Below are 13,737 nucleotides of genomic sequence, written 5' to 3'. Positions count from 1 at the left end.
GGATAGAATATCAGTTCCCCATTAGGAGAACTACTCCAGCAAGGAAATGAGAGAACACCATCTGCTTCTGTTGGGCAGGGGGCAGAGGACTGCCTCTCTACTAAGTATGTTGACAGCACAGTGCTCATCCCAAAAAGTGACCTACCTAATGCCCATCACCCATTTAGCCCATCCCTTCATGCACCTCCCCTCCAGAAACCCGTTTCCATAAGGTGGAGGTTATAGAAGATCACCTCCTCTTTGGTCCCACTAAAGCTACTGGGTTGGGGAGGGGCAGGACAGCAGATTTTCAATTAGTGCTTGTCTAGGGTAGGGAATGTATTAACAGCCAAAAAATTTTCTGTTCTGTTAGGCAATCCTTTCGCCAATTCTTTGGCTATGGGAATAGGATTTAATTAGAGCTTTACTGCCATGTCATTCTAGCCCAAAGGTCCTTAGACAGTCTGTCTTCTTTCCACTTTTCAGAGTCCCCCTATAATTGATTGTTCTGTTATGCCCAGGGTGTTGATATTTTAATTGTTAGAGGGAGGAACTGGGAACAATAGAGCTGCTGTATCTTAGCCAGTTGTCTCTTCATTCAATTATTCATCAACAGTTTTGTGAGCCTCTACTGTGTTCTTAGGCCTACCGCAAGGAAGTGAGGACTCACGATAGACAAGACAGAAATCCCGTCTTCACAAATTTTATATTCAAGTGGAGGTAAAAGACAGTTATACAAGTCATTTTTGCCAACTGTAACGAATGCTACCATAAAGTCTCTCATGCGGATGCCATGGAGCGGAACATGGGAAACAAAAAGAAAGCCACACAACCAGAATAAGTTGAGACTCTTTCAAGACCTACAAACTCATTTCTGAGTAATGGATACTATCATCAGAAAGAAGACTGAGTCTGGGCATTGAAGAGGGCACTTGTTGAGATGAGCACTGGGTGTTGTATGTAAGCGATGAACCACGGCAATCTACCCCAAAAACCAAGAGCACACTTTACATGCTGTATGTTAGTCAATTTGACAATAAATTAAAAATAAATAAATAAGATTGAGTCTCTTATAGTTTGCCTCCTTCTCTGTTTTTATCTTATTAAATACAGAGAACTGAGGGGTGGTGGGAGGAGGGACGGGTTAACTAGGTGACAAGCTTTAAGGAGGGCACTTTTTGGGATGAGCCCTGAGTGTCATATGTGAGAGATGAATCACTAGGTTCTACTCCTGAAGCCAAGAATACACTGTACATTAACTAACTTGAATTTAAATGAAAAAAGAAGAAATAAGATTGAGAATCGTTATGATTGCCTTTGTGATTTGAGAACACTCTGAAAGGCAAGAGCTATGATGACAGAGCCACCCTGACTCCACAGCTGCTGATTGTGCCTGTGAGCAGTGGGATTTTCTAGGAGCTAAAGTTGCAGCAAATAAATATGATCATGTCTCTTAATAGCACCAGACTAAAGCAGAAAAAAAAAAATCACTGCAAAGCACTAACTCCTGAGTCGATACACTTGGATACTGACTTTGGTAGGAAGTCAGTGGTTCTTCACTGGGAGTAGAGTCTCCATTTTTGGAAAGTTGCCCTTATTTGGAAAAATACTGGGCAATCTGATCCAAGAAAGTCCTGTTCCTTGGCTTCTTTTCACTAATGCAACTTGTTGATATGTTTTAGGCCTGCTAAACCTAGTGACGACGAATAATTCCTAGAGCTATTTATAATGACTTAAACATGATTTAAGGCCAACCTGAGCAAGACGACTTACCCGACTGTACTATGGCCCTAATCCCATTGAAGGAGAACACGAACAAGTAGAATTTGGGAGACTAACTGCAATCTGACTTGGAGAGAAATTAAGTAAATATTAATATATGTAATACTTTCTAGCGATACATCTCCAGCCAGACACAAGATTTTCAATGCAATAATCACTAAGATACAAACTAATAAAGTCCTCAAGTCCCATTTTCAGTGCGTCATAGGGACTAGCAATAGAAAGAATAAAACTTAATAATATAGCTGGTGAAAACTCAAATATTAACTAAGACCAAGCTCTTGACTGATAGTTCTTGTAGCAGACATTATGGCTTCATTCATTCATTCATCCATTCATTCCATTTTCATTCATACATCCATGCTTCAGAGACCATGTATTCTTTATGTGTGAACTAACAAGCCATGCATGGGTCATGCCACCAGTTGGTAGGCCCCTGCAGAGCCTTCATGCTGCACTTTGGACCCAAGGCATAGGCTCCTTGAGTGTGTATCACTGTGTAGCTTACTGAAGGCTGGCTAGTAGGACATGCCCCCACTGATGAGGAGTGATAGGTGAGAGAGGGGGCACCCTGTCATCTCAACAGCACACATGTCATGGGCAGGACAACCAACCCAATGGTGTTGCATATGAACCATAATTCAAATGATTATGTCAATCTTTTACAATTCCGATAACCCTCTATGGCACCCTCCCCGAGTCCCCAGTGAGGATTAATGTTCCATTTGGCCCTTAACCATAGAGTCACCATTACACAGATGAACTGAATAAATATCAGCTATAATACCAAAAAAGAACAAATTCCATAAAGAAAAGCATATACTTTATACCAAAGAAACAAGTGGCCCTGAGTATATTGTAGAACGTTACTTAAATTATATATATTCCATTAAAGCACACCAAATTGACCTCAGCACATCGTGAACTGCCACTTTTTGGAAATACTCATTCAGTTCATTTTAGCGCATTTGCTCTGGTCTGAAACGCCCATCATAATGGTTTTAGCACACTTCACCGAAGAAACTTTCAAGGGAGCAGATGGCAACACGACAGATCTCTAAATTTAAATCAGAAAAAGAGCTGTATTTACTCTTAACAAGCAATTAGAAGGAAGAGAGGAATTTCTCTTTGGGAGCTAATTCCTCAGGAAAAGTCCTTTGCTGCCCTCATTATCAAGCCCTTCTCCCACCTGTAGAAGTGATGGTGCGACAGCATGGCAGAGGGTGTGGGGCCATCTCCACAAGGGGCAGGAAGCTGTGGGCTGCCGACAGTGTGGCCGCATCCTTCACACCTCCAGCCACCAGGTGCCACGGCCAGTGAGTGAGCTGAGCCGGGAGGTCACCTCAGTGGCCAGCAAACCAGGTGTCCCACCCCAGGGTTCCCTGGGACTTATTTACTGAGAAAAAAGGGCTGTGTTACCAGGTCCCCTGTCCCTGGAGAGCTTGTCTTCCTTCTCCTCCCTCTCTAACGTGCTGCTGGAGGATGAGATGCTGGAGGCGGAGCAGTTGTCCTTCTCGTTCACCTCCTCGCTCTGCCTCTCTTTCTCACTGAGGGAGGCCCGCTCTTCTGGCTCTTGCTCCAGTGCTCGCTCCGCTTCACTCTCTGCTCCCACGCGGGCAGGGGCTACTTCAGGGCTGGCCTCGTCCGCACTCTGCCCTACCTCCGCCTCCGGTCCAGGCTCGGGATCCCCAGCACTGGCTGGTGGAGACAACAATGGAGATTATGATCACAACAGGAACTCCCTGGGAATGTCAAGTGAGGTATGAAAGCAGACCTGAGGTTGATTTCTCTTGGCTGTCTGCTGTGGGCGACATTCTAAAGGCGACCCCCAAGATTCCCATCCCCTGGCCATTCAGTTAAACGCTAAACACTAACACTGCTGGGAAGGGACCGTGTAGCTGACGGTGCGGTCTCAAGTTACGTGACTTCAAGGTCTAGAGGTTATCTAGGGGGGCCTGATTCGATCTGGTGAGACTTTTAAAAGCAGGGTGTTTTCTGATTGGCAACAAAAAAGAAAGTTGAGAGATCAGACGTGTGTGGCTTAAGGGGTGCCTGGGTGGCTCTGTTGGTTCAGCGTCTGACTTTGGCTCAGGTCGTGATCTCGGGGTTCATGGGTTAAAGCCCCGTGTTGGGCTCTGTGCAGACAGCTCAGAGCCTGGAGCCGGCTTCAGATTCTGTGTCTCCCTCTCCCTCTTCCCTTCCTCTGCTCGCGCTCTCTCTCAAAAATAAACCTTAAAAAAATTTTTTTTTTAATTTTAAAAAAAGCATGTGGCCATAAAGATGGAGGGGCCATATGACAGACAAGGAACGCGAGTGGTCCCTAAAACCTGACAGCAACTCGCAGCCAACATGAAATAAAGAACAGGGACTTTGGGGCTGTGAGCATAAGAAACTGATGTCTGCCAACAACCGAAATGAACCTGGAGGTGGTCTTCCCAGGGCCTCCCTCAGCTCCCAGTAAGAGACAGGCCAGCCACAGCCTTGACTGTGGCCTCGTGATACCCAGGGCTGAGAAAACAGTTGAGCCATGCTGGCCTGCTGGCCTTCTGACCTGTGGAAACTGTGAGATAATAAATGGCTATATTTTGAATCGCTGTGTTTCTGGTAATTTATTACACAGCAGTAGCAGCCTGATGTTTTATCGGTTGCCAAACCAGTGAGGACTGCCCCCACTTTGCTTGAATGAGGTTTGCTCATAATTTGAAGTTAGGCCCTAACTCTGAAAGTTGTTCAGGAGAATCACTGCTGGGCCCAGAAGTATTTGCAAACCTATCAAGACTGGAGATCTGATGCTTGTAGCAAGGTAAAATGCTCACGCTCCCCTATGTGACATCCTCTGAGGAAAGGGAAAATGGCACAGTATGGCTTTGCATGGTTTTACACAACAAATCTCTCAGCTGTGCACAGTGTATCCATAGCAAATGATAGAGAATACAAAAAATTCTGAGCCAACTGTCACGTGTGAAGGCCAGAGGAGGACAGGTCGGTCCTGAGAGTGTGACCCTCACGGCTGGGAAAAACTACATTGCTGGAATCCTGGCAATGTGCCCCCGGCCCTAGGCAATTGTTACTCAAAGCAATATGGAAATTCAGCAGGATCTGCCTGGGGCAGGACCTGGAAGAGACCCCAGAAGAACAAGCAGGTCAGGGAGGTGTCTCGTGGAGGCATCCTGCTGGCTCAGGCGAGTGGGGACTGGCTGGCAATGAGATACCAGAACAGGCCCTCCAGGAGGCCAGGCGGGGCAATTGCTAAAAGGCAGAGGAAAGCTCAGGCCTCACTGGGGTGGGGGTGGCGGGGGAGGCAGCTGCCCTCAGCTTCCCAGCCAGAAGCCATGCTGCCAGTTCCAGCTGGGTCCAGTACCCTCACCCCTCATCTGCTCTCAGCCTCCTTCCTCTGAGAACGAGGGAATTGAGGAAGTTGCAACGTCAGCTTTTCCTCGTGTCCTTGGGTAACTTCCAACTCCAAAGGGAAGCAGGACCCCTCCGTGGGAATCTCCCCAGGGCCCTTCAGGTAGGAAGTGGGTGCAGAGGTCACAGAGCCTCTACCTTCCACCTGCCCGGGGCCTCACGACTGTCTGTATATCTTCTAGCCTAGTACAGGAACCTGCTTCCCTGGGACACTGGAGGAAAGGCAGGCTGGGGTGGCAACGGGCCTCTGCTGTCTGCTGGCTGTCCCTGCTGGGCGTCCCCAAGATGGATAGTTATAAGACCTGGTGATATGAGGACAAAGTTTCCAGGCAGGGATATGCCGCCTGGCAATGGCAGGAGAAAGCCAAAGGACGCACGACCCTGAGCCCACATGCCTAAGAATGGGCATGTCGGATACATTTCCTTAAAAGCAAAGACTGAGCTGAGTACAGGCAAAGAGTGAATATGTCCTGGAGAAAAATTCCCTTTGGTACTGAAGGAATTATTATGGCGATCTCTTTCTCATCCGATAATGAAGTATTTAGCAAGGAGATACAGCCCTTCATTCACAAGCACGGCAGAAGCACAGTGTTACCAAGAGCACTGTCATCCTTTGGTTGACAGAAGGCATGCATCCTTGCACACATTTACTCCAGAATAGCCACATCAAAACGAAAATGTGTTTGCAACAGTCTAGCATGTGGCACGCATTTGACTTGCAATTGGTGAGCATATGGCGAAAACTGGCTAGGGGGCCTCCACGTGGCTTTATCACTGACAGGGAGATGGCCGCAGGGGGCTGTCATAAGCCTGTGTCTACTCTCTATCCCCAGGAGACTGGCAGACAGAGCAGGAAAGATGCACGATTTGCTGGTTTGACTTCAGCCTACGTGCACCCCGCCACCACACTTCCTTCCGGGGAAGCGGTGGCCGTCTGGACAGTTACGGGAACGGGTGTGCAAATGCTACAGAGCCACACATTCTTGTGCCTAAAACGCTACACAATTTTATCCCCATCCGCTAGGGCCTCACTTCGTGGAGTCAGACATTTCTTTGTGTGATTCGACCACTGGGTGGCTTCTCTTTGTCGTCACTGCTGGGGAGGTGGCCGTCTCCAGAACCACCTCCCGACCAGAATGCAGACTCAGCATCACAAGCCCTGCCGGCAAATCTGTGGCACGTAAGGTTGTCCTAACGATGAACAAATAATAGTCACACACATTTTGGGGCACCTGGGTGGCTCAGTCGGTTGGGCTTCCGACTTTGGCTCAGATCATGATCTCACGGCCTGTGAGTTCGAGCCCCGCGTCAGGCTCTGTGCTGACAGCTCAGAGCCTGGATGGAGCCTGCTTCAGATTCTGTGTCTCCCTCTCTCTCTGACCCTCCCTCATTCATGCTCTGTCTCTGTCTCAAAAATAAACATTAAAAAAAATTAAAAAATAGTCACACACATTCAAGTCAAGCAGAACCAGCAAAGATCGAGAGTGACAGTGGGAGAGCAGACACACGTAGTTGCTCCTTGTACCACACACGCCAGGCTGCACGCGTGTCACTGACATAACACACATCCTTGCTTTCAGAAGGCTCACTCCTTGGCTGAGGAAACAGCCATCAACTGGGGTCACCATGGTATGTGGCCAGGTACCCAAGAGAGGGCACTGGATAACAGGCGACAGGGGGTTCCTGGAAGGAACAGCTGGGACCCATGGCAGAGCCCTTCTGCAGCTCTGCTAATCAAACACGGGAACGACAAGGGCAAAAGATCCCCGAGGGCTCAGACCTTGCCTTCTTCTCATGTCCATGAGCCCTCCGCATGGTACTGGGCCAACATCTGCTCACAAAGTTCCAGAACGTTTCTGTTCCCCTTTCCCATTCTCTTGCATCAGGACCTCCCTGTCAGCACTGCCCCCACCACGTGAATCCCCTATCCTTGAGTTGCTGCCCCATGCCAGCCTGGCTGCCCCCTGGGAAGACAGGGGAACAAGTATCATCTACCCACCCTGAGTGCCCAGGAAGCAGGAGGAACCATATCATATTAGTCTTCAGGAACAGCCCTACAGAGAACTAAGGCATCTGTCAACACTGAGGGGTGGAGACTGCTCACGACTTCCCATCGCTGCCAGTCCCTGCATTTAATGAGCCTTTCTCTGCCCCAATGGTGTTGGTGGTGAAAGACCCAGTGATACATGAGTGACACAAGTGACAGACCCAGTGCTTGTCATCACAGGGACTACAGAGGAGCAAGGAGAACCTACCTGCCTGGCATTGCAGAGTTGGGGGAACCCTACCACCAGTGGACGGGGAAACCCCAGCCCCTCACCTCACCCAGACACAGGTAAAAATATCTACATGTGACAGTGTCCTAAGATTAAAAGCACAGTGCCCTAGGCGGGGGGTTATGGCAAGGGACTTTGACAAGGCCTGGGAAGGAACATAAAAGCCACTGTACCAAAATGACATTTAAACAGGGTCTCCAAGAATGAAAAGGAGTTAAAATGGGGGAAAAGTAGGGGCGCCTGGGTGGCTCAGCTGGTTAAGCGTCCGACTTCGGCTCAGGTCATGATCTCACAGTTCGTGAGTTAGAGTCCCGCACTGGGCTCTGTGCTGACAGCTCAGAGCCTGGAGCCTGCTTTGGATTCTGTGTCTCCCTCTCTCTCTCTGCCCCTCCCCCACTCACGCTCTGTCTCTCAAAAATAAATAAATGTTAAAAAAAATTAAAGAAAAGCAGGGTAAAGTGGATATAAGAATGTTCTGGGCAGAAGGAGAGTATGTGCAAAGACCAGGAGCACAGGGGACACTGGAGGAATGAGAGCTGTCTTGCCACATGGCTGTGGTAATGGGCCTTGCAAGGGGAGATGTTACTCTAAGGGCAGTGATGGCTGCTGCAGGTAGAGACAGACAGACCACACCTCCCAGTGGGACAGCTGAGGCATGTCTGGTGCTATCAGTGAAGCTCCTTGTTAGCGTGGAGCAAACAGTCCAGAAAGCAAACGAGACGAATGCCAGACCCCGGGGCTCAAGAGAAGATGATGAATAAAAACATGGCGCCAGTGGGAAGCTGTTTCCAATCTAAGAGCCACTGGGACAGGTAGCATGTCAGCCTCTGAGGGGAGCGTGGGATGCTGTCTCCTCAAGATCCCTCTATGGTAAGGCCTCTCTTATTGCCCTCAGAAAGTGAGGCCAGGAGGGAACAGTGAAGGCCCAGACCATGGTGCTGGGCAGGAAGGGGCAGGGCACCCACTCCCAAGCACATGCCTGCAGCCCTGTCTTTGAAGGAGGGTCAGAAGCGACTGCAATATACCAAACCTACAAGTCAGGAGCTGCCAGGAACCCCCCACTCATCTCTCACCAGCCACACCCGCCCATCACCTTGGATGGAGGAAGGACGTAAAGATCTGCCGCATCTCTGGGGCTGGGCCAAGGAGAGGAGATTTGAGAAGTTCCTGTGCCAGGTGCCAGGTTACCCCTCTCCTCGCAGCGGGCATGAGTGTGGAAGTGAAGGGAGGACATGGCAAGAAACTCCTGGCAACACAAAAGGCATCCCAAACTGGGACCTGTCTTCCTGGACCACATCCTAAGTGAGCAGACTGATGGGATCCTGGCATTGCCAGAAGGCACTTAGCAAAGTCCAGAAAAATGTATTTGGCCAGAACCGGCACTGACCTGATTCAGAGAGCTTTAAACTAAATGTTAAGGTCAGAGCAGGGAGAGGAGAAAAAAAATCAAAATGAAACTGTATAAAAAGATACAGGAATGGACAATTTACTTAATATGGAAGAAATCGTTGAAGAGGTTGCCAGTATATTCAGAAGGAAGTAATGAAGAACCCGGTTGTCGCCAATGCTGTGGGAAAGAACCCGTAGCCGGAACGCAGACACTGAAGGGAATTCTCTATCCAAAGAACACAGACGTTGCAGGACAGAGAGGTTGGGCATAGGAGCCGGATTGGAACCCATCAACGCGAGAACCATAGGGAAAGAGGGAAAACTCCAGTGCTACTGTCGAGAGAATATAAAAGGGTGCCCAGTCAGATGCTGGTACTTCCCTCGTGCAGATCACAAAACTGGGAGAGAGAGGAGGGAGAGTAGGCCCTGAGTAGTGAGCCAGGGCAGACATGGGCTCCTAGCAGCTACTGCTCTCTGCCCCTCCAAAAGCCCAGCACCAGCTCCTCATCTGGTCCCCCAGATTTCACTAGACGCCAGGCCCTGCACACGAGGTACCAGGTACCTTCTATACACTGGTGCCTCCCAGGAACCACATACACATCACCCTGTGTAGCCCTCATACCAGCAGGATGATTAATGTCCCTGTGTGAAAAATAAGGACACACGTCCAGAGAGGTTAAGCAACTTGTCCAGGGCTACACAGTCGGCTGGAAGCTCACGGCTGCTCCTCCAGACCCGTTTTCTATTCTGCTCTGTGCCCCAGGAGGCTGGCTCCCTCTCAGTGTGACAGAGGTCAGCTTCTGGGAGGTAGCAGCACAGGAGGGAGAAAAGAGAGGCTAGACTATGCCTCCACCCTCTTCGCGTGGGGCCTCCGGTTGACAGAGATTGTCAGGCCACTATTTCTGTCCCATGGGCTCCTTCCCAAGGCTACAGCTCTCACCAGTCCCAGGCACTAAGCAAGTTCCCCCAGGCCTGGAAGTGGGAGTAGTGTTGACAGTCTCCCAGTGCTGCTAGTCCCTGGGCACTTCCCCACCTGACAGACCTGTGACGCTCTCCACACCTCTGTGAACTCTCCCTACACTGGCTGCCCCCAGGCACCTTCTGAGCATGTCCATCTCCTTCCGACCTCACTGATAAGCAGACCTGGGATTTGAACCCCGACGGGCCTTGAACCTCTGTTAATCACGATGTTACACTGTGAGGTTGGTGACTTATGCTGCAAGGGAGAAGTTCATCATCATTCCTCAAAGGACAAACACACACACACACACACACACACACACACACACACACTCAACATACGGTGTGCACAAACATTCCAGGTCGGCTTTCATCGATGTCCCTGACAGCTGAATCCAGAATGTCCGACTGGAATCTCCTGCCATGCAATTTTTCTTTGAAGAGATAAAGTGCTGGTAGAAAGATCTGAACTTAATAAGTCTTTGGGTGGCTTCAATTGATTTCAATCTGTCATGGTGTCTCGACGACTCTGCCAGGACTTGGCTCTCTGGCAGGTCTTACGAAACCAAGGGCTGGGCCAGACAATTCTATAATAGTTGCTCCAACTCATGTACATTCCAGGGACCTCCCCAGTTCAGAGCTAATAACTAACACCATCAACTTTAAACTTGTGGTTTAGTCACATAAATGTGAAAAAGGTCCCACGAGAAAAAGCTCACAACTTTGAAAATTCTTTAGACTTTGCCTTTGGTGTTGGGCCAGTTCTTGCTAAGCCGTTCGCTCAGATTCACTCTAGAGCAGGGTTTCTTGACTTTAATACCATGGATATTTGGGGTTGAATAATTCTTGGTTGTGGGGGGAGGGGGGAGGCTATCCTGTGTGCTGTAGGATGTTTAACAGCGTTCCTGGCCCTCTACCCACTAGAGGCCAATGGCACCTCCTCCTCAGTTGTGACAACTAAAAATATCTCCAGACACTGCCAAATGTTTCCTGGGGGAGTGAGGGAGGTATCAGGGATTGTCCTGTGTTGAGAATCATTACCCTAAAGGAATAGTTTCATTAGGATGGGCTCAAACTCAGCCTACGCAAACTTTACAAAAACAAACAAAAAGCCCACTTTGTCATTTGCAAAATACTGATTCATCAGTCTAGTGAATTTGCATGCCTTCAAAATTTAGCAGCAACTTGTTCTCAAAATTCAGCCTAAGCTACCTCTTAAAATGAAAACCGTACATGGCCAAAATTACCTTCGGAAGACATTTTGGAAGATGCCACTTTATAGATACCATACAAACTCTCATGGTTCCAACAATCAAGGATTTCCTTTAGCTTCAATGGAATGCCATAAAAAGTACTGGGTTTGTAGTGGTGGGTTATGTCATCAACAAATACAAACCCTTATACTCTAAAATCACATTTGATCCAGCAAGTTGTTCATACTACAAAAGGCACATGAAGGTCAGGAATGACTCTAGAAAAAAGCAGAGCTGTGGCCCTCATGTCATGCTCACAATGGAAACCTCCATCTGAGGTGGGTGTTGGGAAAGATTAGAAGCACTATTCAAATTGTAATTTTCACTACCCCCCACCTTTACCCCTCAGAATATGCTTCTGATTGAGTCCACTTGGTTAAACATGTATAGAATATAAATTCCACTGTATTATCATATAGGACAAAAAAGAAGCCTCTAGTTTCAGGTCCAATTATTTTAATATTGGTTAATGAATAGATTCTATTTCACACTATAAAGAGAAAATTTTTTAAAAAGGGCAATTTAAGATTATTGTATCCTATATCATTTCTCTATCTGTATTGTATCATTGCCTTATCATTATCTTGAACTCAAACCATATAACCTCAAATATCAACCCCTGGATACGAAGACTTTCTTTGAGCTTAAATTCTTACAAAATCAGACAGATCTTGTCTTGATTCAACCAGTGTCAAACATGATTAATGCCATTATCCATTTGTCTTTCCATGCCCCGTAGGGCTAGTAGAGCTCCTGAGTTAACTACATGCTCATTTTCTTACAAGAGCACATAGGAAGACAAGTCTTTCCTCAAGGATGAAGACATGGTCTAATTCCAAACTGGCAATGCATTTCAAGAGCACCTCTAGTGCTTGTCAAGTCCCAGACAAGAATATCAATGACATCAAAACAAAACAGTGATTTTGGAAAGTATACACTAGCACTAAAATGGATAGTCCCGGGTAAGAACAGCTAGCAAATAAATGGAGTGAACTTGAGGTTTTTTCTTAATTCACTTTTTCAGGCTTAGCAGCATCTAGTTACTTTTAATTACATGTTAGATGGTCCTAATGTAATTAAATGTTCTAATGTAATTAGTAGCAACACTCATTCATTCCAGCAATATTTATTGATATGCCAGGCACTATGCTAGGCATCAGGAAGTCAGATGTGAAAAAATATCTTCCCTGAATATTTTTCAAGATAAAGTGGTCTAGCCAAGAGACATTATGATATCAAAACAACTAATATCTAAAGAAAATATTAGATCTTCTTGCCAGGAGAGTCTGACCAAGCCTAAGCAGAACCAGGTGGCCTACAACCGGGATACACCAGAAACCTTACTTTTATATTCACACACCAAACAGTTGACTCTTCTTCATTTATACCTAGTCAATAATCCACTTAGTCAATATCTCAGTTGATCTGAACTTGTTAGCAAATTAATTCACAAAAAAATGGAGAAAGATCCACTTAAGGGGTATTTTAATAGGTGGTTGAATAAATATCTTAACTATCAATTTATCAAGAATCATCCTCTAACTTTTCTTCCTCTTTTAGTGTTAGATTCTCAGAAGGAAATGGCCCACATAATGTCAACTTTCTGTAAAAGTTCCCTTTCTACATTAAACCACCATCTATTCTTTGGTCTTTATAGAGTGGCCTATATTGTCAAATATGTGTCCTCCATCATGATCCATGTAATAAATGTCTGGGTATAGGGGAAATAGCTGTCTCTATAGAGTAATGTGTCTGCCTTCTTTTTTTCATGCTGTTTGTTCATTCTAGCTCATAAAACGTTTACTGAATGTCTATTCCGCTCCAAGCATTGGGAGATAACAAAGGTGAGTGCAGGCATGGGCTCTCCTCTGGGAAACACAAAGTGGAGGAGGACGGGGTACCATTTATTGACTATTCAGTGAGATAAGCCCCTGTATCCTTGGTATGTACAAGATGTAAGGGAAATACAAAAGAGGAATCAAAGATGACTTTAGAGAAGATCCTTCAACTAGATGGGTAAGATGGATAAGAGTCCATTGGGCACCCAGTGGAAAAGGGCTCTCAAGCACAGAGCACATGTGAGAAAACAGAGCACCTTTCAGGTACTGACAGTGGTTTGATGCTGATGGAACATAACATGTAGGGGTGGTTGTGGAGGTAAAAGACTGGTTGTAGGGAGTGGATAACCAAAGTCTTGAGTGCTGTAAAAGGTCTTACCTTTTTTCTATAGATAATGGACAGCCACTAGAGCTGTTTAAAACAAGGTATAGATAGGATTTTTTTGGAGGGGGGGGGATTGGGTTGCTAATAAGAAGCTGGAAGATGTGAGGTCTATTAGAAGTTACTGAAATGGTCCAGATGAGAGATGGTTAAGACGTGGACTAAAGCAGTGGCAATGGGGAGGGCTGAGTTGAGAGAAAGGAAGCCATAAACACTAGGTGATTGACTGCATACAGGTGTGAGCATTGAGGGAGGAGTCAAAAATTACAGGCATGCTTCCAGCTTAAATGACTAGGCCAAGAGATATGGTCTAAAATAGATGAGGACTGGAAGGTATAAGCAGGTTTAGGGGGTAGGGATTTTACAGGTGAGAGACAGGTGACCCTCCCATCTGAATGTCCCAAACTGATACCTATTGAGTGTGACATGTCTGAGGAGTAGATACTGATGTCTAAGGAGGTTAGATACAT

At 46.9% G+C, this 13,737-nt stretch overlaps 1 protein-coding gene across 16 annotated transcripts in view; it reads right to left on the bottom strand.

Annotated features, from left to right (window-relative positions):
• The window catches only part of FHOD3 (formin homology 2 domain containing 3), a 476,592-nt gene that overhangs the window by 64,673 nt on the left and 398,182 nt on the right, over positions 1-13,737 (bottom strand). For all 16 annotated transcript variants that reach the window (XM_043558633.1, XM_043558622.1, XM_043558632.1 and 13 more), the window contains one exon: positions 3,181-3,459. In XM_043558633.1, coding sequence (XP_043414568.1) covers positions 3,181-3,459 — 279 coding nt within the window. The remainder of the gene's footprint in view (positions 1-3,180; positions 3,460-13,737) is intronic.

Source organism: Prionailurus bengalensis, chromosome D3 (genome assembly GCF_016509475.1).
Source record: "Prionailurus bengalensis isolate Pbe53 chromosome D3, Fcat_Pben_1.1_paternal_pri, whole genome shotgun sequence".
NCBI lineage: Eukaryota > Metazoa > Chordata > Mammalia > Carnivora > Felidae > Prionailurus > Prionailurus bengalensis.
Note: the sequence above shows the minus strand (reverse complement) of the source record. Positions and strands in the feature narration are given on the sequence as shown.